This window comes from Lichenostomus cassidix, chromosome 15, assembly GCF_008360975.1.
Source record: "Lichenostomus cassidix isolate B80296 chromosome 15, HeHo_3.0, whole genome shotgun sequence".
In the NCBI taxonomy this organism is placed as follows: Eukaryota; Metazoa; Chordata; class Aves; order Passeriformes; family Meliphagidae; genus Lichenostomus; species Lichenostomus cassidix.
This window is the reverse complement of record NC_139496.1, coordinates 3146192-3172368: the sequence shown is the minus strand read 5'-3', so window position 1 is coordinate 3172368 and position 26177 is coordinate 3146192. Positions and strand designations below refer to the sequence as shown.

The 26177-nt window shown below is 46.0% G+C and overlaps 2 protein-coding genes across 11 annotated transcripts in view; both read left to right on the top strand.

The window, feature by feature from the left end:
* The window catches only part of CLIP1 (CAP-Gly domain containing linker protein 1), a 61772-nt gene extending 44558 nt beyond the window's left edge, over nucleotides 1–17214 (top strand). For 7 of the 10 annotated variants that reach the window (XR_014855284.1, XR_014855282.1, XR_014855283.1 and 4 more), the window contains 9 exons: nucleotides 1088–1222; nucleotides 2282–2388; nucleotides 5133–5253; nucleotides 9179–9231; nucleotides 11333–11353; nucleotides 13894–14011; nucleotides 14275–14425; nucleotides 14554–15376; nucleotides 15499–15623. Coding sequence is in view for 2 of the 10 variants with exons in the window: in XM_085075523.1 (XP_084931649.1) it covers nucleotides 1088–1222; nucleotides 2282–2388; nucleotides 5133–5253; nucleotides 9179–9231; nucleotides 13894–14011; nucleotides 14275–14425; nucleotides 14554–14600; nucleotides 15499–15623; nucleotides 16254–16476 (1080 nt within the window). In the remaining 8 variants the exon portion in view is untranslated. Of the gene's footprint in view, nucleotides 1–1087; nucleotides 1223–2281; nucleotides 2389–5132; nucleotides 5254–9178; nucleotides 9232–11051; nucleotides 11108–11332; nucleotides 11354–13893; nucleotides 14012–14274; nucleotides 14426–14553; nucleotides 15377–15498; nucleotides 15624–16253 lie in introns of those variants that run through there. The other 3 variants (XM_085075523.1, XR_014855281.1, XM_085075522.1) reach the window with 3 other exon arrangements.
* A 536-nt stretch (nucleotides 17215–17750) lies between these two features.
* On the top strand, nucleotides 17751–24566 carry VPS33A (VPS33A core subunit of CORVET and HOPS complexes). The gene is made up of 13 exons (XM_085075524.1): nucleotides 17751–17884; nucleotides 17965–18030; nucleotides 18110–18237; nucleotides 18699–18888; nucleotides 19316–19432; nucleotides 19516–19690; nucleotides 20167–20360; nucleotides 21223–21349; nucleotides 21517–21584; nucleotides 21983–22120; nucleotides 22251–22388; nucleotides 22529–22697; nucleotides 23144–24566. The coding sequence occupies exons 1-13, from the start codon at nucleotides 17783–17785 to the stop codon at nucleotides 23335–23337; spliced, it is 1806 nt and encodes a 601-aa protein (XP_084931650.1). The 5' UTR covers nucleotides 17751–17782; the 3' UTR covers nucleotides 23338–24566.
* The last annotated feature ends 1611 nt before the right edge of the window (nucleotides 24567–26177 follow it).

Below are 26177 nucleotides of genomic sequence, written 5' to 3'. Positions count from 1 at the left end.
TTCTCTGCATACTCAGCACTTCATAACACACTGCAGTTGTGGGCTCTGCCAGTATGGTACTTGAGGTTTGTTGCAAATTGCAACTGTGAGTCTGAAAAACACTCCATTATTTTTTTAAAAAAATTTTTTTTTAACTGCAAAAGCCTCTGTTGTCGCTGAATGTTGCAGGAAAACAACACAAACTGTGAATAAAAGGAAGTTGTGTTCTCTGAATCTGGTAGGAGACACTGAGAGTTCTGGTGAAGGACTCTGCAGCTTAAAATCTAAAGTAGTAATAGATAAGGTTTTAGATTGGATCTTTGTGCAATTTTATGTTCAATTGCAGCAAACTACAAATCTGAGTTACTCCAAAAAATACAAAAGAATGTGCTGCTCCTGTAAATGTAGTTGGATAAAAGCAGTGTAAGAGACTGGGAAAGACATTCACAATTCTGGTGTTCTTTTTATTCACAGAAGTGTTTTGTATTCACCACCAACAAATTCTGTATAAAGTACTTTGAATTTCAGCTTGTGTGGCTTCAAGGCCAGAAAATCACTTTGAATGCAAATTGGAATCAAATTATCCTATAGGATACACCTGCCTAAGTATTTTAATATCTTTGTGAAGTAGTTCCTTTATGAGGCCATAATGAACAACACTGAAATAATGCAATAATTGGCTTTATCTCCAATTCCATTGTTTTCCAAATTTTGGAGGTTTTGTTATTCCGTATTTTCTGAAAATATACCAGGCTGTTGGAAGTGAATATTTGTCGAATTACTACTATCTAAAGAGGTGAGAGGTCTAAGAGCAATCACAGTGGTGGTAATGAGAAATCCAGGAATTAAAAGAGAGGGGATTTCTCAGTGGTGACACAAGCATGGGGTTATGATCTGTTTCTGCATGGAATCGAATCTTCTCTTGTCCACATCATTTTATACTTTATGCAGCTTCAAAATGCAAATAAATTCTCAGCTGAAGTCCTTATTTAACTGGGAAGAATCTGACAAACCATGGAGCTGTGCATAAAGTATTGTGGTTCATCTTTTGCTGTCAGAATTCCTGTTGATAAAAACTGTTTTTTCCCTCACCTCCCTTTATATCCAGGTGGCCAAACTGGCAGATGTTTTCCAGGCAGTGGAGCAGGTGACCAAGGAGAAGGATGCCATTCACAAAGAAAGGACTGAAACTTTGGCCTCTTTGGAGAACTCGAGACAGACAAACGAGAAGCTGCAGAATGAAGTAATAACATTAAATACTCTCCTGTGAAAAGTTTTGCCTCATTTGTGAGAGCAACTGTTGCATCATAGAGAATTGGATTAGGCAGGAGAGGATTCTGTCATTTTCCCACTGTGAAAAATTACTGGATGAGCACAGAGTGATGGAAAATGCACTTGGTTTTATGGTTGTGGTTATATTGTATTTTGCACACAGTGTCAGTCCAAGGTGCAGCAGTTCCTGTTGGGATCTGTTTCCACTCTGTGTCTTCCCACCACTCTGTGCTGCTCCAGGGTCTGAGGAAAGGGAGGAGAGCCTCAGCCTTTGATGTTCTGCAGCTCCCACAGCACTGGGAGTGAACAGCTGGGCTGCCCTGAGTGCTGGGATGGGGGTGATTTCCAGTGGGATCTGACTGCTCGAGAATTAGAAGTGGTGACGTCCAGATGGGAGGGGTTCCCTTTCTGGATTAAAAAAATCCACAGGGTCCTGTAATGCCATGAGAATGGCTGCAGATTATCTGTTATGTAATATATTGTGGGGCTGGATGCAAACAAATCAGGTCTGTGGTGTTTCTGTGGGGAACACAAGCTCAGGAAATTCATGAACACTCTGTGTCTCATGCAACAAGATCTCTGCAAGGAATTCATTTCCTGGGGGTGCAGGCACAGCATTCAGCCCTACTGACTCTGAAAATAAGGTATGGAAAAGCAGAATTTATGAGTTCTCTTAGAGGAAGAAAGATCAAAGGAGCAGCTAATTTTAGCAACAAGCTTTGCATTTAAAAAATAATGCTCTGAGTGCTGCAGCAGTTAATGGAGCAGAGGTGGCTTTACCTTGGGGTGTTGACACCAGAATCCTGGAAACTGCTCTCCAGTGGGCTTGGAATTCTTTGTGCTGCTCTATTTGAATGCAGAAAGTCTCGTAACATTTGTTGTTGGACAAACACATCAGTCCAGACAGGCTGCATAAATTTAAGGGCTAAAGGTGGGAAATGGAAAAGCTTAAGCCTACAGTTGGCTGAGTATTGTTTCCTGAGAACTGTGTGCTTTCGTTGCTGTAATGAGGGTTTTTTTCCTCTTTAAGTTGGACATGCTTAAACAAAACAACCTGAAAAATGAAGAGGAACTTAATAAATCAAAAGAGCTTCTAAATCTGGAGAACAAGAAAGTGGAAGAACTTAAAAAAGAATTGTAAGTATTTCAGTGATAACCTGTTCATTTTGTGCGTATATTTACCTTTGGGCTTGTTTTTTGTTGGTTTGTTGGGTTTTTTTAATTGTCTTTCTGCACCTTTCTGGTATCCTCATTTATAAAGCAGATATTAGGTCAAAATTAAATACTAGTTTGGCATGTGCAAAACTTGACATCAGAATGTTGCTACTAGATGGCTGAAGGGAATTGAAGCAAATCCCTGGAGCACAGTTTGAAATAATTTGTTTGCTCGAGGGTTCTGCCACCTGAGGGCACGAGATGATATTAAAGTCTTTATTAGAAGAGAATTCTGTTTGATTTAATTACAAGTACACTTGGAGTGTTAAGTAGCTTTGTTCATAGAATATTTGATTCTGCTTTTATTTTTCATTGATGGCTTTATGAAGTTTATTTCTGTATATTTATTTCCTAACTGGTGCAAATCAAATCCTACATATAGTAAGGAAAACTCAACTTCATTGTTCATTATTTGAGCTGCTTCATTGGAGAAACAACATTTTACATACTACAGACTCACGATATGTAAAGTTGGACACAAATTACAAGTTGCCCTGTGGAATCTCATTGTAGCAAAGCTTTTGCTGTGCCACAGGGAATAAAAATGCCAGTTATTGCTGCCCTGCAGTGGCTGCACATCCCCAGCTCTCAGAGGTGTCAGGCATTAAATCACAATCCTCTTTCCACCTGTGCTCCAAGAGGAATTTCTTGGCTCATGGAGTGAGAGCTGGAATCTCGCTGACAGCTTAAGAGCAGCTTTGACTAATTATTATTATTGTAGTTCCATTTGTCATTTTGTGACAGCTCTGAAGTGACACCAGGGCACAAGGGACACAGAATTCTGGTGGCTTTGGAAAACCTGGGTGTTTGCACAGACCCCTTTGAGAAAGGCAGGATTTCTTTCCATGAACAATTCCTGCCTCAGTGCTCGTGGGAAATGCCAGAGTAAATGGCTGCTGGTGGCTCTAAGGCTGGAACAGCAAGGGATGAGCAGACTCTGATGTTATGGAAAGGCAGCAGATACTGGGCTGTGGTTTGCAAGGCAGGAATTATTTCTAGAAGATGCTGCCTTGAAAATCTCCAGTACCACAAGGTGTTCCCAGGACCCTGATCACTCTGAGGGGGTTAATTCTGATATTTCTTAGACTGTTGCTGAATGTGGTCTTCGATTATCAGAGCTGTGGGACCTCGGGGAGAAGGGAAAGCTTATTTAGTTTTTAATTGATCTTTGTTCTCACAGCTATTTTGTGTGTTGCCCTGTTTTAATTATAGTGAGAATTAGCTTGGTAACAGGCGTTCCTGGTCAGCAGGCTGTGGGCAGAAAGCACAGCTCAGGGCTGAGCTGATGAGGCCTGGCTGAGGAGAGCAGAGGGAATTTCCTCCCTTTGGAGGCAGGGGATGTGACAGGGACAGAATGTCCTTTGGGAAGAGCCTTCCCTGCAGGGCTGGGCTGGGGGAAAGCTGCAGTACCACTGGGTGCTCCCAGGGCCATCCCTTTGCAATTCCTTGGCACAAGCACGGCAGCCTTTTGGGCACACTGACCCCAGTATTGGGTTTTTATAAAGCCCGGAACAATCTGAGCCTTAATGCCAAAAGAAAGAGGAGAAGGGGTTAGTGCTGCACCTCAGTGAGGAAATTTGGGTAAAATAGGTGTGTTCCACTCAGCAGGGGGAGGGGAGTCACTGTTAGAGCTGGGAGCAGTTTGCTCAGCCCAGGGGATTGGGTTGGGAATCAGCCAAGGTGAGACCAGGTAGAAGAAATGGTTGAAAAATCAGTCCCATGAGATGCTGAACTCAAAGTAAATCAGACTTTTGTCTAAATTTTTGTGCCCAGTAAGAGACAACAGTTCCTTGTATTTCAAAGTGTTTGAGTAAGTTTCTGATTTAAGGGTTCTACTTCCCACACTTATAAAAGTATTTTTAATATTCCAGTCAGGATTTAAGTCTGTAGTATTGGCACACAGGAGTACTGATACTCCTTTTTTTAAAAAAAACAAAACAGTAATAAAAATTACTATTCAGTGAAATTAAGGGCATCTTTTGTGCTTTTTGAAAGATGTCAAATCTTAAAGATTTTGTATTAGTCACTCATGTTACAGCCAGCATGCAAATGTTTTCAAAAATTCGTTGCAAATAAACTTATTTTAAGGAAACCATACTCATTAGTAGCAACATAGGCTGATGAAAGCTGCAAAGCCTTTTTCTCTCCAGTTTTGGTTTTATCTCATTTGCAGCTTAGTGTCTGTTAAAATAATGGAATAGATTATTTGCTTCCTGTGATAATCCTGCACTTTCTGGTATGTTTGCATTTCAGACCTTGTAGGGAGTAGTTAAATCAGTGGAGCTCTAAACTGGGTTTTTTCCTGTTGCCTTTTTTTCCTAGTTTTCCTTTTTACGCTTCTAAGCAATTCTCCTGTTTCACCTCTGGCTGCAAAGTTCCCTTCAGTGAAAAGCCCAAGCTGCAAACACTGCCAACCCTCTGGTCAAGCCCTGCGTTCCCAAACCCTTGCAGCCCACAGTTATTCCCGAGCACCTGAGCCGCTGGCAGGGCAAGGCTTTGTGCACCCGCAGGGTTAACCCTGTCCCCGTGTCCCCAGGATTGTCACCGCTATTCCCGGTCCCTCCGCCACGTGACCCTGATGTATTTTTCCAAGCTGTGAAGCTCTCCCCCAGTTTTCCCTCGCCTCTCCCGTTCCTATGGTAACGATGCTCTCTGTGTGCTCGCAGCGAAGCGCTCAAGCTGGCAGCGGCTCACAAGTCCCAGCAGCTCGAGGCTCTGCAGGAGGAGAACGTGAAACTGGCCGAGGAGCTGGGCAGGAGCAGGGAAGAGGTGTCGAGCCACCACAAGGTAGAGCGGCCGCAGCGGGCGGGTGGAGGCTCTGCCGGAGCTGCGGGGCTGCCCCGGGGAGCCTGGCGCTGGAAAGGAGGAGCGGTGCTGGGAACGTTTGGAAATAAATTTGGAAGCCACCTGCACGGGGAGGTTGGAAGTGCAGGCTGACAGAAGGTTACGTAACCCGGGAAGGATACTTGGGAAGGCTTGGGAATGAGCATAAATTAAACGTGCTTTAGCCAAGTGTATTAACAGAGAGTTGCTATTTCTGTCGGGAGTTATTTCATTATACAACTGTGGAAATGTCCATCCACCAGTACTAAGGAAATGTAGTAATTTAATTCTCCTTATTCCTGCTCTCCCAATGAAAACTGAGAGTATTTAAGATGTATTTCAGAATACTGTGTAAAAGTACTTGGTTGGACTTGTGCTGTGCATGTGTCTGCTCAAACTTCACACTGTGCTGCAGCCAGGCAGTGGGTCCTGGGGAACAGAACCCCTGTAAAGTGCTTTTCTGGTGGTACTTTATAAGGAGAAAAAGACTCTCTTAAATCGAATTCTTTTATTTTTTACTCTTATAGCTGAACATGTTGTTGGAATCCTGAAATATGGGCAAGTTACTCAGCTTGTGTCACTGGTGCTTGCCAAAAGATAAAACAGATTTACAGCCACTAATGTAGTGGGTTTATTTCTTGTGGAGCCATTCTGGTGACAGGCATGCTGTGAAGGAATCTCAGGAAGATATTAACCAAAAGGTCCAAAAACAGGAATGTGGGAGACAGGGGTTTGTGTCCTGCCTTTCTGAGAGAGCACCTGTGCAGAGCAGGGGATCCTGTTCCCCGTGACAGAGCACAGACTCCCACCCTGCAACAGGCTTAATATTTTTAAAGCCAAGAGGCTGATTTTTCTCCAAGAGTCCAATTTGGAAGTACAGAGGATGGGTGACTACAGCTCTGGCCAGTTTGTAAATCCTTTCAGCTTCTGACAGGAGTAATGCTCAGGCTCCTTCACCCTCAGGAGCCTTTGGAGGTGACAAGCAGAGTCCCAGACGTGTGGGCTCAGCACTGACTCATTCCCCATCTGAGGAGCAGAGTGGGGAGAGCACGTCCCAAACAGCCAGTGGGAGCTGCTCCCCACTCCCACAGCGTTTCCTAAATTATTTCAGAGTCTTTGAGGCAACCTGTTATTTCCAGGCAGAGTTGTAACTTCAAAAGGATTTGGCAGCACTTGGTCAAATCTTTCTGCATTTTGACACAAGGAAAGGCCCCGAGGGAAGAGACCCTGCAGCCCCCGAGCTGTGGATTGACTGTGGTCACTGCAGCTCAGCCTGTGACCTCCCTTGTTTCCAGCTGACCTCGGGAAGGAATCCTGCTGTGTGCATCCTGCTGGCTATGGATCTGTCAGCAGGGATTCCTCTCTCACTGCCAGGACAGACAGCTGGAGTGTGGGAAGCACAGGGACTAATCCATCACTTCAGAAACTGGAATAGTGTCAGCTCAGTTGCTCCACAGGCTGTCCTGCCCGTGAGTAGATGGCTCCAAGAGCAAGGATCTGGAGGATCTGCTGGAGCTTGGATACACAATCTGTTTGCCTTCTTCAGCCCTTTGTGTTGTGCTGTGTCCCCTTCTGCAGGGAAGATGGAATCTGAATCTCAGCAATACAGGAGTGCTGCCTGTTGCAGTTCCCAAATGCAGTATTTGGGCTGTGGTGCCTTAAGATTTGTGAGCAGCTTGGCCTCCCAAAAGCCTGGGACAGACCTTTGGTATCGCAAAACCTCCACTCTCCTGTCACACCATGCTCAGGCACCAGTGGCCACAGCCTGTGGGCTCCCTGGGTTCAGGCTCTCTGTGGGAAGCAGGAAAAATGTCACCATGAAGAATCCTCCTCTAGATTTTGGAGGAATGTCCAGGGTGGCAGTGAAGGGTTGTCCACAGCAGGATTGCTCAGGAGCTGCATGTTGTGCTCCCAAAATTCTGGGCAGTGGGGAGGAAAGCAGAACCCTCAGGCTGCAGAGGGTCTGTGCAGGTGCCTGTTAAATGCATCAGGAGGGGGCAAACACGGGATTGGGAATTTTGAGCTGTTGTTATGGTAACCACATAAATTCTAACAAGTGTGTTGTCAATTGGGTTAGAGAATCTGTGGCTGCTTGTGACACACTTTGCAAAATTAATGAATCCTGGTTCATGAATGATTTATCTGGACATGTAAAGGTTAAAGTGTCTCACACCAAAGATGCAGAGGGAGCTTTTCTGTATTGATCCATAAATAATTAGCTGATTGTAATTAGTTAAAGAGTCACATTCAGATAGATACTGAGCTCGGGGAACTTTTCCTGGCTTCAGATTATTTGTTGTGGCATTTTGGGAGCCTCAGACCTGCCCAGGCATTTGAAGTTCATGGAGAAGGTGTAGAAATACCCAGCAGCTCAGCTGGCCCATCTTTTATTAACAGTGTGCAAGGTCTACTCAGAGGCTGCCGAGTGTGACTGTAGAGAAATTCCAGTGCTGGCAGAGGACAAGGAATCCAAAAAGCCAGCTGGGAAGTGTGATGCACAGGAGATGTGTCCCCTCACTTTGGATGTCTGCAGGAAGAGAGGGGCTTGGAACCCAGGTGTCAGAATGGGGGTCTGGAGAAGTGGCTGAAGCTCCGTGGGATTCACATTTCTCTTCTTTTTGTCACCAGTCTGTGCAGATGTCAGGAGTTCACACAGGCTGCCTCTGGGCAGGAAATAGGACAGAAACTCTGGGAATCAGGGGGTGCTCTGGTGCTGCTGCTGAATTTGGGTTTTGACTGGGTTTGACCTGCAGGAAAAACTTGGCCATACCTCCATAGTGCTGTGGCTGCTCTGCTCTCCCACAGTGGTCACTTGCCTTGAGAGACACATCTTGATTTGCTTTAAGAATTATTTATAGAAATCTCTCTACACCCTTCTAGTATCTATTTTTCATATCAATAAAAGTTGTCTGATGAAGCCCAACAAAATGATCCTAATTAATCTCAAAGCTGGGAGGTTTACCAGCACTGCAGCACAGGGAAGGAGAAGGTAACTTGTCAGGAAATGTGGAGGAGATGGCTTCTCTCAGTGAGCTGCATTTAGCTGAGAGCTGGGGGCTGGCAGACAACCTGCCTGCTCGAGGAAACTTGTTTAACACCTTCTGTGCCGAACCTCAGGATCTGCAGAGTGCTGAAAGAATTCACTCTGTCAAGAGCAGGAGCTGTTGTCAGGGCTCTGAGGTTCCCATTATAAATGTATGTGTTCCTGACCTTGTGGATGAACCCTGGAAGCTTGTGAAATCCCACTGGAGGCTGTGCTCAGGGAGTTCTGGTACAGACAGTTCTCAGAGCAGTATTTGCTGCCTTTGGCCATTGAATAAGAAGGAGGAGATGGTGAAAAATAATTAATTTGCATGAAAAATACTTAATTTGTTAACCTTATCAGAAGCTCAGTTACCCCAGTGTTTCTGTTGTGGCCCTTGCAGTTTTGTTGTTTTGCATTTCCTAACCCACTTTGGACCCAAGAACCAACAACAGTATTTTCAGATGAAGACCTTGCTGGTTGTAAGTGCTTGAGAGTGGCCTTGCTGAGTTACAGGTCCAGGATGTGGTGACAAACACCAGACCAACAGCTTTGGGATCAATAATTTATCTCTGAATAACAGGGCAGTAACAAACACTGATCAGTGGTACAATGATCCAGGTCAGCACAGCAATTCACCAGTGCTAGGCTAAAAGTCATGGCAAAGCACACAAAGGGTTTGTGGTGTGTTTGGGGCCTGGAAATATCCTTTAATACTGGTCTCACACCTCTGCTGTGTGCACAGGACATGGAAATGTTTATAAAGCACTCTCCCACTTTTATTTTATGATGATAATGTTGCACTGATATGTTACACTAAGGAAACAATTTCTAGTGTATTAACTGGAGTCTGTACTTGTGTTTTAGCTGGAAGAGGAGAGATCAGTACTCAATAACCAGTTATTAGAGATGAAAAAGAGGTAAGTTGTTCCTCCTGAAGTGTGTTTAACCCCAGAGTCCTACAGAAATGTAACACAAAAACACTGCTAAGAGCTGTTCTTTTCTGTTGTGTCATGGTTAAAAGTGCTGAGTTGTTACACTCGTTGGAGTAGAGATGGAACTGTCCACGTTTGCTTTAGTTCCACACCTCCCACGTTGTGGTAATTCTTATTTGCAGTGACCAGTTGAATGTTTGGTTTTAGTGTGCTCTGGAATGTTGGATTGTCCCTCAGTCTGATAAAATATGTGTGCACAGATCTGACCCGGCGAGCTCTTAAGAAATAATGGAGAATACAGTGATGCTGAGGAGGATTATTAGAGGAACAGGGAAGAAAAGCAGCAGTAACTGAGCACTGACTTGCTGCTGTCATGGTTTTGGGCTGTTGAGTTCCTTGTGGGTTATTGCAGTTCATTCAGCACTGCTTGTAAATGCCAGGAGATTTGTCCTGGGTGACTGGGGCATCCCTTTGTAAACTGCAGCTCAGGGAAAGATCCCAAGTCACAAAACTGAGTGTCTGCAGTATGTGCATGGGAAACTGATTGGCCACTGTGCCTTGAGGGAAATGGGGGCTTTCCAAAAGCAGTTACATAAATCCTTAGAAAACAACACAGCTCCCCATGACACCTCGGGTGTTCCAAGAAAAACAAACCAACCCCTGTGAAATTTCCTGAATTTATAATGCTCACAACAAAGAACACTGAGTGGCACTTGGGTTTGTATGCACATCCTTGGCCACTCGGTATTGTCCCTGTTCCCTTCTTTGTGCCCTAACACTGCTCTCTGGGAGGGGTGGTTGTATCTCCTGCTGTTCCAAAGGACAGCAAGCACATGGGGTGTTTCCCAAGCTAACTCTTCCCCAGGGAATGTCAGACTTGGATCAGCTGAACCTCCAGCTTTAACCAACCTCTTGAGCTGCATCACCAGCCTGGTACTGAACATGTTTTAAAATGTGTTTTCAGTAGCATAAGTCCTGCAAGTCACTTGAGGAAAGGAAGGAGTGGGGGCCAAGTCATTCAGTACTTCCCAGCAGTTCTGTTTCACTGAGAACATTTTCAAAGACAAACTCTTTGTAAGTTCTACAAAGGAAGGTGTGTGGCTCTGATCTTCCTTCTCCTGTTTTACTCCGGGTGAGCTGCCTGAAATAATCCAGACAATTATGAAATCAGCAAAGGGAATTTCACCACGACTTTACCTTCAGTCGGTTACACCAAGATGCCCCAGTTTGTGAATGACATTGCTCAGCAGTGTTGAATAAACTGCAATAGAAGAGGAAAATGAGGACTAGGAACAGCCTTGCTGAGGCAAACTGCAGGCACTGGGGCTCAGAATATGCCAGCATATGGCATCAATGCTAACAAAAAAAGTTAGGCTGAATAGAGAGCTAATTAAGTAAAAATAATGAAAACAGTCTCTAAATTCCCATATTCTACAGAATGTGGTGATGGGAAGATGATGATTTCCTCCTTTTGCCTTAAGAATCCGAGCTGCTGAACAAGAGCCATCTTTGTGTTTCAATTAGGTCAAATCTCTGGTGGTGGTTTTCTCACCTTCCTTCCACCCCCAGGAATTCTCTTCCTCTATTTTAGCATTCCCTTGTATGAAATAGTCCAGCTGGGAGTGACAGGAGTGTGGTGTTTCTGGATCAGGGGGGGTTCTGTGTTGCTCAGCTCGTTGGGTTCAGTGTGGGTTGCTGTCTGACTGTCTTTGAGCTTCGCTATTTATCGATACTCATTTCATTCCTCTCTCTTCCCTTTCCTGCCCTTGCTTCCCTTGCTATATCTGTGTGTCTTTAATGGTAAGACTCAAGAAAGTCTATCCACGTTACAATAAATAATTTAATTTTTTTTTTTAGTAAAGTTGTTGTACATATTTTGGCTGCCTTTGTCCCTTGGTGTCTTGCTTTTGTTTTGTAAAACACTCAGCTCTATATATATATATATATACAATGAAAAAACAAAGTCTATATATTTTTTACCAAAACAGAAAAGGCCCTTGGTGCAAATTTTGTTCTTCCTTACAGTATTTTGCATTTGTATTCCATGTTTCTAACATGTGGTTCTTGTTATCTTGCATTTTTAAAGCTTACCCAGTAGCACTTTAAGGTATTTGCTTCATTCTTAGAATTTCTTATTTTTGTAGTAAGGGAAGAATCTGGGTTATTTTTTTAATGTTAAACCAAAACAAACCCTTTTCTCCCATGACTTCCACACAGTGCTCAGAAACTGGTTTAACCTCCTCAAGAAAGTGAAATTTTAAAATGGCATCTAAATGAAAAAGTCATTTTTATTGTTTTGATTTGCCCCCTGCTGGTAAACAGATGTTTTGAACTTGAATTGGCAGTAAAGAAGTTCACCAAATCAATTTTTTTTTTCAACTAAAACAAATAGTTTCCCCAAGATTTTCCTTGCAAGCTCTCTCAGTGCAGTTATTTCACATTCAGCACCTGCTCTTTAGGTTACTGTGTGTGACTTCACTGCACATAATGCTCCCAGCATCATCCACTTCCAGCAGCAGCTGGGACTCTGCCTGGAAGTGAGCTGTGATCCACACTTAGGGATCAGCACCTTCTATAGTTGTAGCTTCTCCAGTTCCAGCATTTTTGGGTCTTCCACTGGAGCAGCCCCTGGAGAGACTGTCCTGGGAAAGAAAACCCAAAGCTACAGCACAGGAACCTTCTTCCCCTCTTGTTTTCTCTCCTCTTTTCTTCTCTCCGTTCTCTCCCCTTGTGTTTTAGCATTCAAGGCTCCTGTATTGAGTCTGTAAATATTTTATTTCTATCCTTACTACCTGTTTGCCTTTTTCAACCACCTCAGTGTTGTGGTGGTTGAAGCTGAGCCCAACAAATGGCGAATTAACCACATTTGTGCCAAAAGCATCTGTTTGGTCCTGATCTCTCAATGAAGATCTGACCAAGTGGAAACATTGGCTGAATCACAAGCTCTTGAGCATGGACTGAGTCACTGGGATTTCCATCTGCCCTTCCCCAGCTGCCTGCACAGCACAGGGACACTTGGGAGAAGTCTTGGGTGCAGCAGAGCTTGTGAGCAGCAACTTCCAGATGTGCTTCCCAGATGTCCTCAGGGTTTACCTCCCAGTAAATCCTGGATTTGGAGCTCTGCTCTGTCAGCAGCACCCTGTGCACTGGTGGCACACAGTTTCCCACACCACCACGTGCCTTTGATCCACTCAGCAAAGCACTGAAAACCACAGGATAGGCTGGAGCATTGGGAATCCTGTGGGGGAACATGGAGATGGCTGTGGAGCTTTGAGTGCTTTGCTGACTCGGGGTTGGCCAGGGGGTCTTTACATGCCAGTGCCCTTTTGGGTGTTATTAATGAGATTATAAACTTGTATTTGAAGGCAAAATCACACAGTCTGCAAGTTGTTGTGTTTCCACTTCCGTTGATTCTCTCATTGTAAAAATACACCAAAACCAAATCAAATTTTGGTTTTTTGGCAGCTGCCTCAGCTTTTCTAAACCCCAGATTCTCCACTTGCTGCTTCCATTCCTGAGTACAATCTGAACAATGAAAGAATTGCATTGATTGTGCTCTCATTGTTGAGTTGCCCATTTCTCTCGAGTGGGTGAGATTTACTGTGTTTCATGGTCTGGGTATCGTGGCTCTCACTAACTGTAAATACCAGAGATGGGAACTTCTCCATTTGAGCTCGATAGCTATCCGCTGAGCATCCTCCCATGTGGGTGGGCTCTGCTCCTGATCCTTCAGCAGTCCTGGAGAGTTTAGTGCAGTTTAGCACCCCTGCAGGAGCTCAGAGCTGACAGCAGCACTGCTGCCTATGCTGAAGAGCCTGTTCCTCTTGGAGAAGAGTAAACAGTTTGAAGTCACTTTCATTGTTTTCTTTTTTAACCAAAACCTTTCAGCTTGTAAGGAATTTTGTAGCAATGCTCACCCCATCAGAGGACAGTTAATTCTTGTGTGTTGTGTGACCTGTCAGGAAGATGCACTTGCACCTGAGTATGAGGGTGGCACAGCTATGATACCTTAAGGCAGGAACTGTAGGCAGAAGTTGTATCTCTGTTAGATCCACAGAAAAGATTGGGAGAACTGGACACTTGTACACAGAAGGGTGTTGTGCCTGCTTTGGAGGATTTCTTTTTAACCCTTCTCCTGTGAAGTAAAACAAATCCCATGTGGTTTCCCCATGTGAAGGAAATGATGATGTCACTGAAATTAGTGAGGACCAGCTGATATTTCCAGCCTCATCCATGCTTTGCATGACAACTTGTACAATGAGCTTTGCATGCCTGTTTTGTTGCTTGTTAATAATTTTCGAGAAGTAACAAAACTCTCAAGTTAGGTTTTGTGGAACATTGTGCAACATGTTTGTTTATCCTGTATCTCCCCAGTCTGTTAACTTGCTCCTTTAAATTCAAATGGATTCGGTGCTATGCAGATTCTGGCATGTACTACCTAGGTAAAGTTTTTGCTTTGTTTCCACAGTTGTAACACCTGAAATGTTTATACATATATAAAACCTTAGTCAAGTAGCAAATTGTAATTTGTTTTTTAAGAACCACTTCTTACAGTAGTTTAATACTTGAAATTAAATGAAACTACTTTAGGCCACTACATTTATCCATTCATTAGATGATTTCTGGTTGTACTTGGTTTTCTTTTAGAGAATCAACTTTACAGAAAGAAATTGATGAAGAGAGAGCATCTTTACAGAAATCCATCAATGTCACTAGTGCCTTGATCACACAAAAAGATGAGGAACTGGAAAAACTCAGACATGAGGTAAATGAGGAATGGGATGATTCCTAATTTTGATTAAGTTGCAGCCAGAGTGTTTGTGTGCTGTCTCCTGAGGAGCTGGATGATGATTGTTCTTTCATGTGGCATAGCTAAACCTTAACATCAAATCTTTAGACACCTGTGCTGAGCCAGGTGACTCCTGGCATGTGGTTTTGGTGGCTCTTCAGCCCTTGCCATGAGGGCTGTGGCCTTGGTGCTCTGACTTAGTGCTGGAAGGTCCAAGTGTTCTCAAACAACTCTTCCAGATCACAGTGCTGCGCGGAGAAAACGCTTCTGCAAAAACCCTGCAGTCAGTGGTGAAGTCACTGGAGTCTGACAAACTGAAGCTTGAGGAGAAGGTGAAGAACTTGGAGCAAAAACTCAACGAGCAGCCTTTACCTGTAATGAGCCCCTCAGGTAAAGCAAGAGCCACTCCAGTGTCTGTGCCCTCAGCTGGAAGGTTTAGACCACAGACTGTGACATTATTTCTGACTGAGCCATTGAACTTACCACATTGTACCTTTTTTGGTTTTTTTTCTTTAAAGGTGATGCTGCTACTCTGCTTCAGGATGAAATTGCAAGAGAGAAGCAGGTATTGGATGTGCACATGAGCGTGCTAAACCAGCAGTGGGGCTGTAGGAGAGAGAAATATTCCAAAGAAAGTCCTTATCAGGTTTTGTCCATCATGATCTTAACCAGAAGATTTATCTTGTAGCCCTCAGATTCTGAAGGGAAATGTCAGTGACAGTAAATACTGAGAATCAAGTGATGAGTGATACTGGAGAAACAGTTCAGGTTATTGGAATGTGAGGAGCAAAGCAGGAAGCAAGGGTGGCAAGTTGTGCTCTGCAACCTCAGTGTGGTACAGCCCAGCAGAGCACACTCACTGCTTCCTGGCCTTCTTTCCAAAGGTTTCTTGGACATGAATGAGGAAAAGCTGTGCCCCACCTGAATCTGGTGCTTGCCATCTCAGAGCAATGGGCTCCCTGAGCTCCTGGGTACCTCTAAGCTTCTGCAGTTCTTCCTAACTGCAGGACTGGACTCAGAACAAGGGTTGGCAGCAGTGGAGAAGGAAGGTGCTCAGCTGGCACAGCTTGGGGCCAGGAAGATGTGGTCCAGAGTAGGACAGTCGTAGTGACCATGTGAAGTGCAAATGCCTAGAAAAGATTGTTAGAATAGAATCACCTTCTGCTCATGATAAAGCCTTTGTTAGATCATGAATGTCAGTCACAGTGATTAAAAAATATCCTTCCCAGTTGTGCAGCCACCAGAACTGTCATGAACATACACTAACCACCAATCTTTTTCTGGTTTTCTGCCTCCCTGAATTGACCTGCTGATGGCAACCCTTCCTTCCACCAGGGCGAGGTTGGTTCCACTTCTTTCCTTCCCTGATAATTTGCCAAGTGTTCCTTAGTTATGTTCAGCAGTGCTGGGAGAGGTGCCATCCCCCCTGTCCCTCTGACTGTCCTTGTCCTTGACTCTCCCAGATCGACTTCCTGAATTCAGTGATAGTGGATCTGCAGAGGAGAAATGAAGAATTGAACTTGAAGATACAAAGAATGTGTGAAGCAGCCCTCAATGGCAACGAAGAGGAGATAAATAACTATGACAGGTACAAATCCTAAAGGAAACCTCAGCTCTTGTTTTGGGAACTGTTGGTAGAGCGGGTTGGCAGCTGCACAGTGCTCCAGCCTGATCTCAGCTGCCAGGAGGGACAGACAGAGCTTTCCCTGGAGTTTAGTGGTTGAATCCAGCCTTGTCTTTACACTGTGGTGTTTCCAGTGCTGCACATGGTGCTCTGCAGTTATCAGTCACAAACACTGATGTATCATGACATGTCTGTTGTCAGACTTGGTGCATCTGGCCCTTTCCAAGTGCAGAAGAGTCTTTGCTCCCACGAGGCCGTAGCTGTGCTGGGATGGGAAGATCCAGAGAAACAGAACTAAAACCTCTCTGATAACATCATTACTTCAGCTCTCTCAAAAGAAAAGAGAAACTAGTTTACATGTTACTTTTAAATGTCTCTGTGCAAGTATTTGCACAAGCAGCAGCTTATTTAGTAAACAACAGAGTGCAGGGGGTTGTTGAGGCACTGCAAGGTGGTGGTGAAGGGGTTTATCCTATGCTTTGTTGAGCTTTGTGACATTCCCTGAGTCTCAGTAACCACGAGCTCACTGTGCAAAGCCACAGGCCTTGCTCCCTGTGACAAGGACACTGACTTGTGCTGGTGCTGCCCTTGCAGTGAGGAGGAGAGCCTGTCCAAGAAGAAGCCCCGGCTCTTCTGCGACATCTGCGGCTGCTTCGACCTGCACGACACCGAGGACTGCCCGACGCAGGCGCAGGCGCTGGAGGAGCCGCCGCACTCAGCCCACCACGGCAGCCGGCGCGAGGAGCGACCCTACTGCGACACCTGCGAGGTGTTCGGGCACTGGACGGCCGACTGCAACGACGACGAGACCTTCTGATGGCCGGGGACAGCCCTGTGCCACCACGGACCTTTGCACCACCAGCAGCCGTGCGTGCTGAATGTCAGGACAAGGGACGGCGGGTCTCCACCCCTCGCTCCCCCTGCCCGCCCGCTCCAGAATCCCTACAAGCATAAATATTTTGCTCTTCCACTAATAAATACCCCCTGTCCCTTTTTAACAAAGTTCAGTGAGAGATAAATAAATGGTTTAACAAGTGACTTTATGCTGTTTCTTCCCAGGTTCTGGGTTTGTCCCGCCCTTTAACAGGAGATTCCCCTGTGCTGTTGGATCTGTTGATGGGAAAACATGTACAGGAATGAAGCACTAGAGTTATATTAAAGCTTATTTAAATACCTTAAAAATATGCTGTTAATTTTCATATTTGCACTAAACCATTTTAAGGCTGAATTTGTACATTTAGATTTTTAAGCTTTTTTTTTTGACACTGGACTGAGTTGAGAAATATTTCATCTTTATTTTCATTTACTCCTGTGATTGCGATGTCACTCGGTGCCGTGAGCTCTGGGTTGTGGTTTGGTGTGAAACATGGAAACACGACGCAGGTAAGGAGCTGCTGGGGGTTTTTGGAAACCTGTATGCTGTGCACACCTGTGCACACCTGGAACAGTTGGTGGGCCAGCCCTGTTTTGCGTTCTTTCAGCTTCTATATAGTGAGTGTGGTGTGTGTGTGTATATATGCATATATAAAATAAAGTTATATTTTGGAAAAAAAAACGTTTTCTTGGCTACCTTTCCATTCAGTGTGTGAGGGATTCCACGTGGGGACAGACATGCCCAGAGGCTGCAGAATCCATTAGGCTGGAAGAGACAGAGCTCTGAGCTCACCAAGTCCAACCTGTGACCAGACACCACCTTGTCAACGCGACCAGGGCACTGCTGAGTGCCACAGCCACTCCTTAAGTATCTGCAGGGACAATGACTCCACCACCTCCGTGGCCAACATTTAGCCACCCTTTCAGTGCAGATTCCTCCCGCTGTCCCCCCTGAAGCCCTTCTGGTGCAGCTTTAGGCCATTTCCTGTCCCTGGAGCACGGCCCACCCCCCCCGCCTGCCCCTCCTGTCAGTTGTGCAGAGCCAGAAGGTCTCCCCGAGCCTCCTTTTCTGCAGGCTGAGCTCCTTTCCCTTATGGACAACCCACGAACACACGAGCGCACAGCAGCGCTCCCGGCGCGGCCATGACCGGCTCTGTCCCCTGTCACCTCCCGGCCCCGCCCACTGCCAGAGCGCCCCGCTGCGGCTGCGCGGCCCCGCCCCGGTCACGTGCGCGGTCAGGCGGGCAGGCATGGCGGCGCACCTGAGCTCGGGCCGGGTGAACCTGACGGCGCTGCGCGAGGCGGGGCGGCGGGAGCTGCGCGAGTTCCTCGACAAGTGCGCGGGCTCCAAGGTGGGGACACAGGGGACACGGGCGGGGACAGCGCGGGGCACAGCGTGCGGCCGGGCTGACGGCGCTGTCCCTTCCCGCAGGCCATCGTGTGGGACGAGTACCTGACCGGCCCCTTCGGGCTCATCGCGCAGTACTCGCTGCTCAAGGTAAGCGCCGCGGCGGTCGGGGAAGGGCGGCCAGGTCCCTGCGGTGCCGCACTCGGGTGACAGCCGTGCCTCCACGCAGGAGCATGAGGTGGAGAAGATGTTCACGCTCAAGCCGGGCCGGCTGCCCCCCGCCGACGTCAAGAACATCATCTTCTTCGTCAGGCCCAAGCTGGAGCTGATGGACATCATCACGGACAACGTGCTCAGGTACTGCGGGCAGGGCGGGGCAGGGTGGCCGGGAGGAGGGGACAGGTGTGGCCTGAATCACCGCGTGATTTGTTACACCTGTGTTGGAAGCAGGAACGATGTGCAGATACCAGACTGCAGCACAGCCACTCTGGGGCTTGAGTGGGAGTGCGAGACTGCCTGGCCAGGGGGGCTTCACCTTGGCTGCGATGCAGAGGGTGTGTTCCTCTCTGTGAGGATGTACATTCCTTCTGTTTAGGAAGAACAATCCATGCTTGGGTTGTTGTGCTTTTTGGGAACTGCAGGGTAACCCTGTCCCCTTGCCCTGGTGTCAGACAAGGCTGGCCACAGACACTCAGAGCTGGGAGTTGGCAGTAATAACCCAGTGCAGCGTTCCTGTTTTGTGTGAATCCAGTGCCCCCTGCCCGTGGTCTGTGCTGCTCCCATGTGCACTGAGTGACAGTGTGCTGTGACTTTTCCAGGGAAGACAGAGGCCGCTCTCCGCAGAGGGATTTCCACATCCTGTTTGTGCCACGCCGCAGCCTCCTGTGCGAGCAGTGGCTGAAGGAGCAGGGTGTGCTGGGCTCCTTCATCCACCGCGAGCAGTACAGCCTGGACCTGATCCCCTTCGATGGAGATCTGCTCTCCATGGAGTCCGAGAGTGCCTTCAAGGTGAGCACTCCTCTTGTCCTTGAGGAAAAACGCACTGTGGTTTTGTGCTGGATGGTGGTGTTGGTGCAGCAGCTCCCAGAGGGTTTGCAGGTGACCTGTACAGCAAGGAGAGGCCTTGCAGAGAAAACATGGCTTGATTCTGAGATGTGAACTTCCCTGTGTGTTTTCACACCAAACACTGAAGGAACAGTCACTTTCTTTTTGTCCATCAAACTGGGTTTGTTCTGGAGTCCAAAAATATTATAGTGTCTGGTCACCAAAAAAGTTATTTAATGTAGTGATAGCACAGATAATAAGGTCCCTATTTGCCCACAGCTATAGTTTGTCCCCAGCCTGTGTGTCTCCTCTGAACTGTCCACATGAACATCGCTCTGCTGTGGAAACACCTGCATTGACATCTTCCATCAGAATCCCTCTTGTTCTTTAGGAATGTTACCTGGAGAGCGACCAGACCAGTCTGTACCACGCAGCAAAGGGGCTGATGACACTGCAGGCTCTCTACGGAACCATCCCACAGATTTTTGGGAAGGGCGACTGTGCTCGGGTGAGGCTGAAAAAATGCATCTTGTTCCTTGGAACTGCCTTAAGGAGTGTTTGGTTAAATGCACCCACGTGATTTCCTTCCAGCATGTGGCCAACATGATGATCAGGATGAAGCGCGAGTTCCCTGGGAGCCAGAATTCCATATTTCCTGTCTTTGATACTCTCCTGTTGCTGGATCGCAACGTGGACCTGCTGACTCCGCTGGCCACGCAGCTGACGTACGAGGGGCTGATAGATGAGATCTATGGGATTCAGAACAGTGAGTTCTGCAGGGAATGGGCTTCCCAGGTTTCCCTGGGAAAGGTCTTGGGGGAGTGTGTGAGTGGAAATGTTAGTGTGTGCCTTCAGCCTCCATCGTGGCTGGATCATGTGCCACACTGAGGGGACAGGGACAGTGAAATGCCATTTTCAGAGCACTCTCCTGCTCTTCATGGGGTAAGAAAACTCCAGACTGGCATTTACGGTCTGTAATCCCTCCTGCTGGACTGGCTGCAGGGCTGCCTCAAACCTCTCTGAAGCAGGGCAGCAGGCACTTGGGTTCTGATGTTGGTGTAGGTCCCTGGCTGAGTACTCTCCTTAATTAACACACAAGCACTGAGTGGTTTGACTGTTCATATTTGCTTTGCTGCTCAGAGCTGTTTCCAGCTCAGGGGACACATTTCCACAGCCTGCTAATCTTAACTTCTGGTGACGAGGTTCCTGTCCTTATAAAGGTTATTTCTCTGCATTTGGTAGCTTATGTGAAACTCCCTCCTGAGAAGTTTGCCCTGAAGAAGCAGGGTGAGGGTGGGAAAGATCTCCCCACGGAACCCAAGAAGCTCCAGCTGAACTCTGCAGAAGAGCTTTATGCTGAAATCCGAGACAAGAACTTCAATGCTGTGGGCTCAGTGCTGAGCAAGAAAGCAAAGATCATCTCAGCAGCCTTTGAGGTGAGGCCTTTGTCCAGTGGTGCATCCCTTGGGTGGTTCATGTCATCAGCTAATTCACAGTCTGTGTTGGAGGTGGTAAAGATGGATTATTCATACTGCTTGTTAAAAAAAGAGAATTTTAAGAAATTGTCAGCAGTAATAGGTGATAATGAAACAGCAGCATATTGGCAGCAGAGGACTTCTTAAATTGCAGGCTGCATCATGACTCTCCTGCCTGCACTTGCCCATTTAAATCCTTCACATGAGTCAAATTATTACTATTTTTATTCCAAGCTGCAGCAAGAGGCAAGTAGCTTAAATACAGTGCAGGCCTCTGGAGCTGAACTCTGCATGGTGCTTCTTCCTGCCTCAAAATCTGGGACATTGTTGCCACCAAGCACAGTGAATGACAGACCCTGCCAGCCCAATTCCTCAGCACCTATCACTCCACCTCCAAGAGAAGATATTCCCATCTCTGACAGCATTAGCCTAGAGCTCCATCTTAGCCAGCAAAGTAATTCCTCTTTGTGTGAAAAAGGGAGTTTTCCCTGGTTCAGAAATTGAGGAGCAGCTAGTGATGGCTGGAGTCAGACAAATGTAGATAAAGTGATTTACAGCACTGGGGTAATGGAAAAATAAGAGTGTAATGATCCTGTTGTATTGTGTGCTGCCTCTTCCCATGATCCAAGTGCTGTTACAGGTAATGCTGTGACTTCAGTGTAAGCATCTAAAGCCCTTTGTCTCAAAGGCTGTATATCTCTAACTCCCTGGGTTTACTGCACTCTCCTACAGGGAGTGCAGTAAAACAGTTTTTCATGATAAAATGATGTAGTTGGTGTTACTAATGTGAGCAAGGCCTAACCCAAGTGATGGATTTCTGCAGGAAAGGCACCACGCCAAGACTGTTGGAGAGATTAAGCAGTTTGTATCCCAGCTGCCTCACATGCAGGCGGCAAGAAGCTCACTGGCAAACCACACCTCCATCGCAGAGCTCATCAAAGACATCACCAGTGAGTAGGAATAATTCAAATCCAGCAGGATGCCAGATAACTTGATGGACAGCACTCAGCCTGGCAAAAACTGGCTTTGCTCCATCGAGTGCATCTCTGCTGAAATGTTAAATGTAAAACATAAGCTGTCAGTTGCAGTTGTATTGATTTTCTTTCTCTTCCTAAAGCATCTGAAGATTTCTTTGATAATTTAACCGTGGAGCAAGAGTTCATGTCTGGAATAGACACAGACAAGGTAAGCAGATAATGACAATTAGTGAGTCTTACATCTTCAAAAAACTTTTTTTTCCATTTGGGTTTTTTTTTTGAGAGAGGAAATACCTGATCCAGATGATGTCCAGTGGTGTGCATTTCTGAGTTACCTGTCAGTGCCTGTGGTGCAGGGCTGGGGTGCTTGATGTATCCTGGGGCACCACATGCTCTGAGGGATCAGTGGAACATCAAAGATGGTTAATAAGAATTTTTCAGTGCATCAGGCAAAGTCTGGCTGTTGAACGTGGAGCTGGCATGCTGCCTGGAGAGCTCTTCTTTCTTGCTGTTTGGGCAATAGAGGCAAACTAGATCTTTTTTTCCAGGTCTTAAGGGCACTTTAATAATTGTTTTAATAACCACTTCTGTATTTTATTTAAATAGGTTAACAATTACATTGAAGACTGCATAGCTCAAAAACATCCATTAATCAAGATCCTGCGTCTCGTTTGCTTGCAATCTGTGTGCAATAGTGGACTGAAGCAGAAGGTTCTGGACCATTACAAAAGAGAGATTCTCCAGGTTAGACTCTAACTTTCAGATGAATAAATGCCTGAGAAAATCCACATCAAATCCTCAGGGGTTTTTTCTGTTTTAAATACTGGTCAGGGGCTACTGCCATGGTATTAAAGGTGATTTCTTCATATTGCAGACATACGGCTATGAACATATATTGACCTTAAACAACTTGGAAAAGGCTGGACTCCTGAAGCCCCAGACAGGTGGCAGGAATAACTACCCAACAATCAGGAAAACGCTGCGCTTGTGGATGGACGACGTTAACGAACAGGTAAACTGGCGCCTCAGCAGCAAACACTAACTACAGAATTATGTGCAGCAGGAAAACCTTTTTCCTTTAATGCCACTGATTTCCATGGGGCTGTTTTGCAGCACTGAGCTGCTGTTCCCTCCCTCTGTCTGTCTCCCCAGAACCCCAATGACATCTCGTATGTGTACAGCGGCTATGCCCCGCTGAGCGTGCGCCTGGCCCAGCTGCTGGCCCGGCCGGGCTGGCGCAGCATCGAGGAGGTTTTGAAGATGCTGCCAGGACCCCATTTTGAGGAGAGGCAGCAGCTACCTACAGGCCTGCAGAAAAAGCGTAAGTTTTGCTTTGTTTTCCTGTGGTTTACAGGGAAATGTGGTTCTCTTGAGGGTGGAGTGAGGTGAACTGAACAGGGCGGGTAGAGTCCAGGCCTCTATCTCATCTCCCTGTCCCTTAGATCAACCTAGCCCTCCTTTGACAAATTGTTTAACTTCTCATCAGAGTACTAAAATAAACCCTAAACTTACACTCTGATTTTAATAAGTATTGTTATGTGAAAGAGGGTCAGCATCACTCTCTGCACATTAAATCTGGGCAAACAGAAGCACATCCTGTAGTGACTCCAGAGCTGGAAGCACAGTGTGGATTTCTGTGTCCCAGCCTGCTATTCCACACAGTAAGATTCTCCTCTAAATCAGGTAATTTGAGTTTGACTGACAGCTGATGCAGGTGAGCTGTAAAAATCAAACCAAGCCAACCTGGAACTCTGTGTGAACCCACAGGTCAGCAGGGTGAGAACAGAGTCACCCTGGTGTTCTTCCTGGGAGGAGTCACGTACGCAGAAATCGCCGCGCTGAGATTCCTGTCCCAGATGGAGGATGGAGGCACAGAGTACGTCATTGCCACTACAAAACTGATCAATGGAACAACCTGGATCAAATCCTTGATGGAAAAACTGGAGCCTGCCCCGTTCTAGGGTGTGTGGTGAGACAGTACATGTGAGAGGCCCTGTGTGACACAGGCACGTCAGCTGCTGGTCTGGCATGGCTGCTCTGTCAGAGAAACATGGCAGTGAGGGAAGCTCTCCCGAGAGCAGCCTGTGATCCAGTTACCCTCATCCCTTCTGCACTTGTGTTCCAGCTGTCTGTGGAACTTCCAAGTAGACAAGCAGGGTTGGAAGGCACTAATGATAAACAGTGGGAAAGAGAGAGACCTCTGCTTATGGTCTGACCTGGTGACCAAGTGCTGGGGGAGTGGGAATGGGCCCTGGTTCTCCTCTTTGGCAAATGGCTGCTTTTTTTCTTTCAGTTTTGCTTTGGTTGGAGATGTGATTACTGCTTTTTACCCTCCTAAGGTGCTGAGGAAGCAGGATGTTTTCTATTCCTGACTTCATACCAGTATTCCCAGACTGTTTGTCTCTCTCTGGTGCCTAATACATTCCATGGATGCACGGGATTTGTTAGTCAGAGATCTGTACACAGCTACACCTGTCATCCTTGAGCATTTTACTTCACTTGTCCCCTGACAGGATTGCTGTGAGGGGACTTGTTTGTCCTAGGTACACCCACCTGACTCTGGAAAGCTCCTCCAGAGTATGAATTACATCAGTGTGTCCTGAGCTTATGGTTGAAGACACACAAACACTCCCTGTGTGGGACTCGGGCCAAAAATAGCAAGAGCAGTAAACAGTGGGTTTAAAACAGACACTTTTTTCACCCCCCTGTTCAGGTTATAAACTGTGGTACTTGCAGTCACAAGCTGCTGTAGAGCTGAAACTTATAAAATGGAATTTTCCATGGGCTTAGTGCCTGGGCCCTTGGTGTGCAAGAGGCAGCTGCTGGCTCCAGAGGCTGGGAAGGCAGAGTGGGGTCCTTGGTGCTGCTGGGCACTGTCAGTGTCCTCACAGGCCTTAACAGCACCCACTGGGGACTCTTACACACTGCAGTTCATTCTTAAATAAAGACAACAAAAAAAAAAGCCCACTCCACTCAATCACTCTCTTAGCAAACATTTCTGCATTAGTTATCATGTGTAATATGTCCCATTAAATCCCTCCATTTTTCCAGGTTGTCACGGTTGTGACTGTGGGCTTTGGTCTGTTGTTTTATTTTCTGAGTTCTGCCAAGTCAGACCCTCCCCGGAGCCCCTCTGTCTGTTTAACTCCAGTTGGCTTATTAGAATAAAATAAATATGTATTAAATCTTTTTTTGGAAGTGTTTACAGTCTCTCTCTCTCTGGAATACAAAAATAAAACAAAACCCTGCACTGTGGTAGCTGTATCCTTGTCTCCTTGGCCCAGGATAAGTGAATAACTGAATTACTTAAGTTGAAACTATTTTTCTAAGATCTGGGTGGTTTTTAATTAGGGCTCATGCAAAAATTCATTCTGTTCTGCCACATCACACACAACATCAGAAATATTCGTGGGATTTCTTGACTTTTAAAGAAAAGTACAATTTCAGTTCCCTACTTCAGATGGGGAGGCAACTTGTAGACAGTTTTAAAATATAAAATATGCTGCAACTTCAATGATGCAAAGAGAGCAAACATGGATTGCCTTGCTCTCCAAATAGCTAATTTCAGAGTATTTAAAAATAAAATTGAATTAGGTTTGGATCAATAATTACATGTTACTGTGCAGAGAAGAACAAGAAACTGACTCAGTGCACTCCGTAGAGTGTCCTTGGGTTGGCCTTGAGGGTCTTTGTAGTATCACAATTTCCAGATATTTTTTTCTTTCTCTTTTTTCTTTTTTTTCCTCCCCAGTCTTAACAATTGAACTAATCCCAAGGAAGTACTGATCAGGCTGGTTTGTGAGCTAAGGTCCTTCTGTGTGAAACTACAGCAGAGGTGAATAAAGGGAAGCACACAAAGCTGCCCAGGCTAGCTCACCTTTCCCTTGGCCAGTAAGTCAGTAACATGACAGGCAAAAAATTTTTTTCTAAGAGTTTACACCAGACACTAGGTAAACTCTTAATTTATCACCAACACTGCTGCCTATTTTTTTGCAGACTGCAGCCTGCACCAGCACTGAGCTAGAACCATGTAGCCACTCCACCTAGATAAAGCCTCTTCCTGGAACTACTCAACAAAATAAAGCCATTCTGACGTTGATCCATTCCCTAGAGGAGCAATTACTATTTAGCAGGCTTCCTGAGCAGCTGATTATGGTCTGCTTGTCCAAGGCTCTGCTGACCATGCGGGTAATAATTCGATAACAAGAGAACCTAATTAAATTAAGGGACCATTTTCTACATCATAATATCTTTGTAGGTAAGAGATTTGATTTGCAGTACATAATCTTCCTTCTTTCTGCTGTCTGCATTACTACAAAAAAAAAGGTAAAACATTACCCAACCTCTGCCCGAAAAGGCTTTCACTTTTCACACAACATTATCATAAAGCAGTTTTGCTAAAAAATAAACATAGAGCCTGGCTCCCTCCTCCTCTCTTTGCAAAAGAGCTGCAACACTTATGCTCTAAAAGATCAGGATGACTCCTTGGGAGGGAGGGCAAGGGTGACACTACAGCAGTGACCTGGGGACAGTGCAGGGATTAAGCTGCCTTCAGCCCTCGCTGACTTGTGGTAAAAGATCCTGACTCAGCCTGCACAGTCCCACCCTGGGGATGAGTCCCAGCTGTGTGTGAGCATCTTCGTCCCTGAGTGGCTCCCAAAGCACAGGGTGCTCAGAGAACGGAGCAAAAGGCACTGCACCTTTCAAGATAACAGAATAAAACGTGTAAGATGACACAACCTTTTCTTAGGGGCAAACCCCCACATCTCAACAAATGCAGGTTTTGATCTGGTGACTCTAA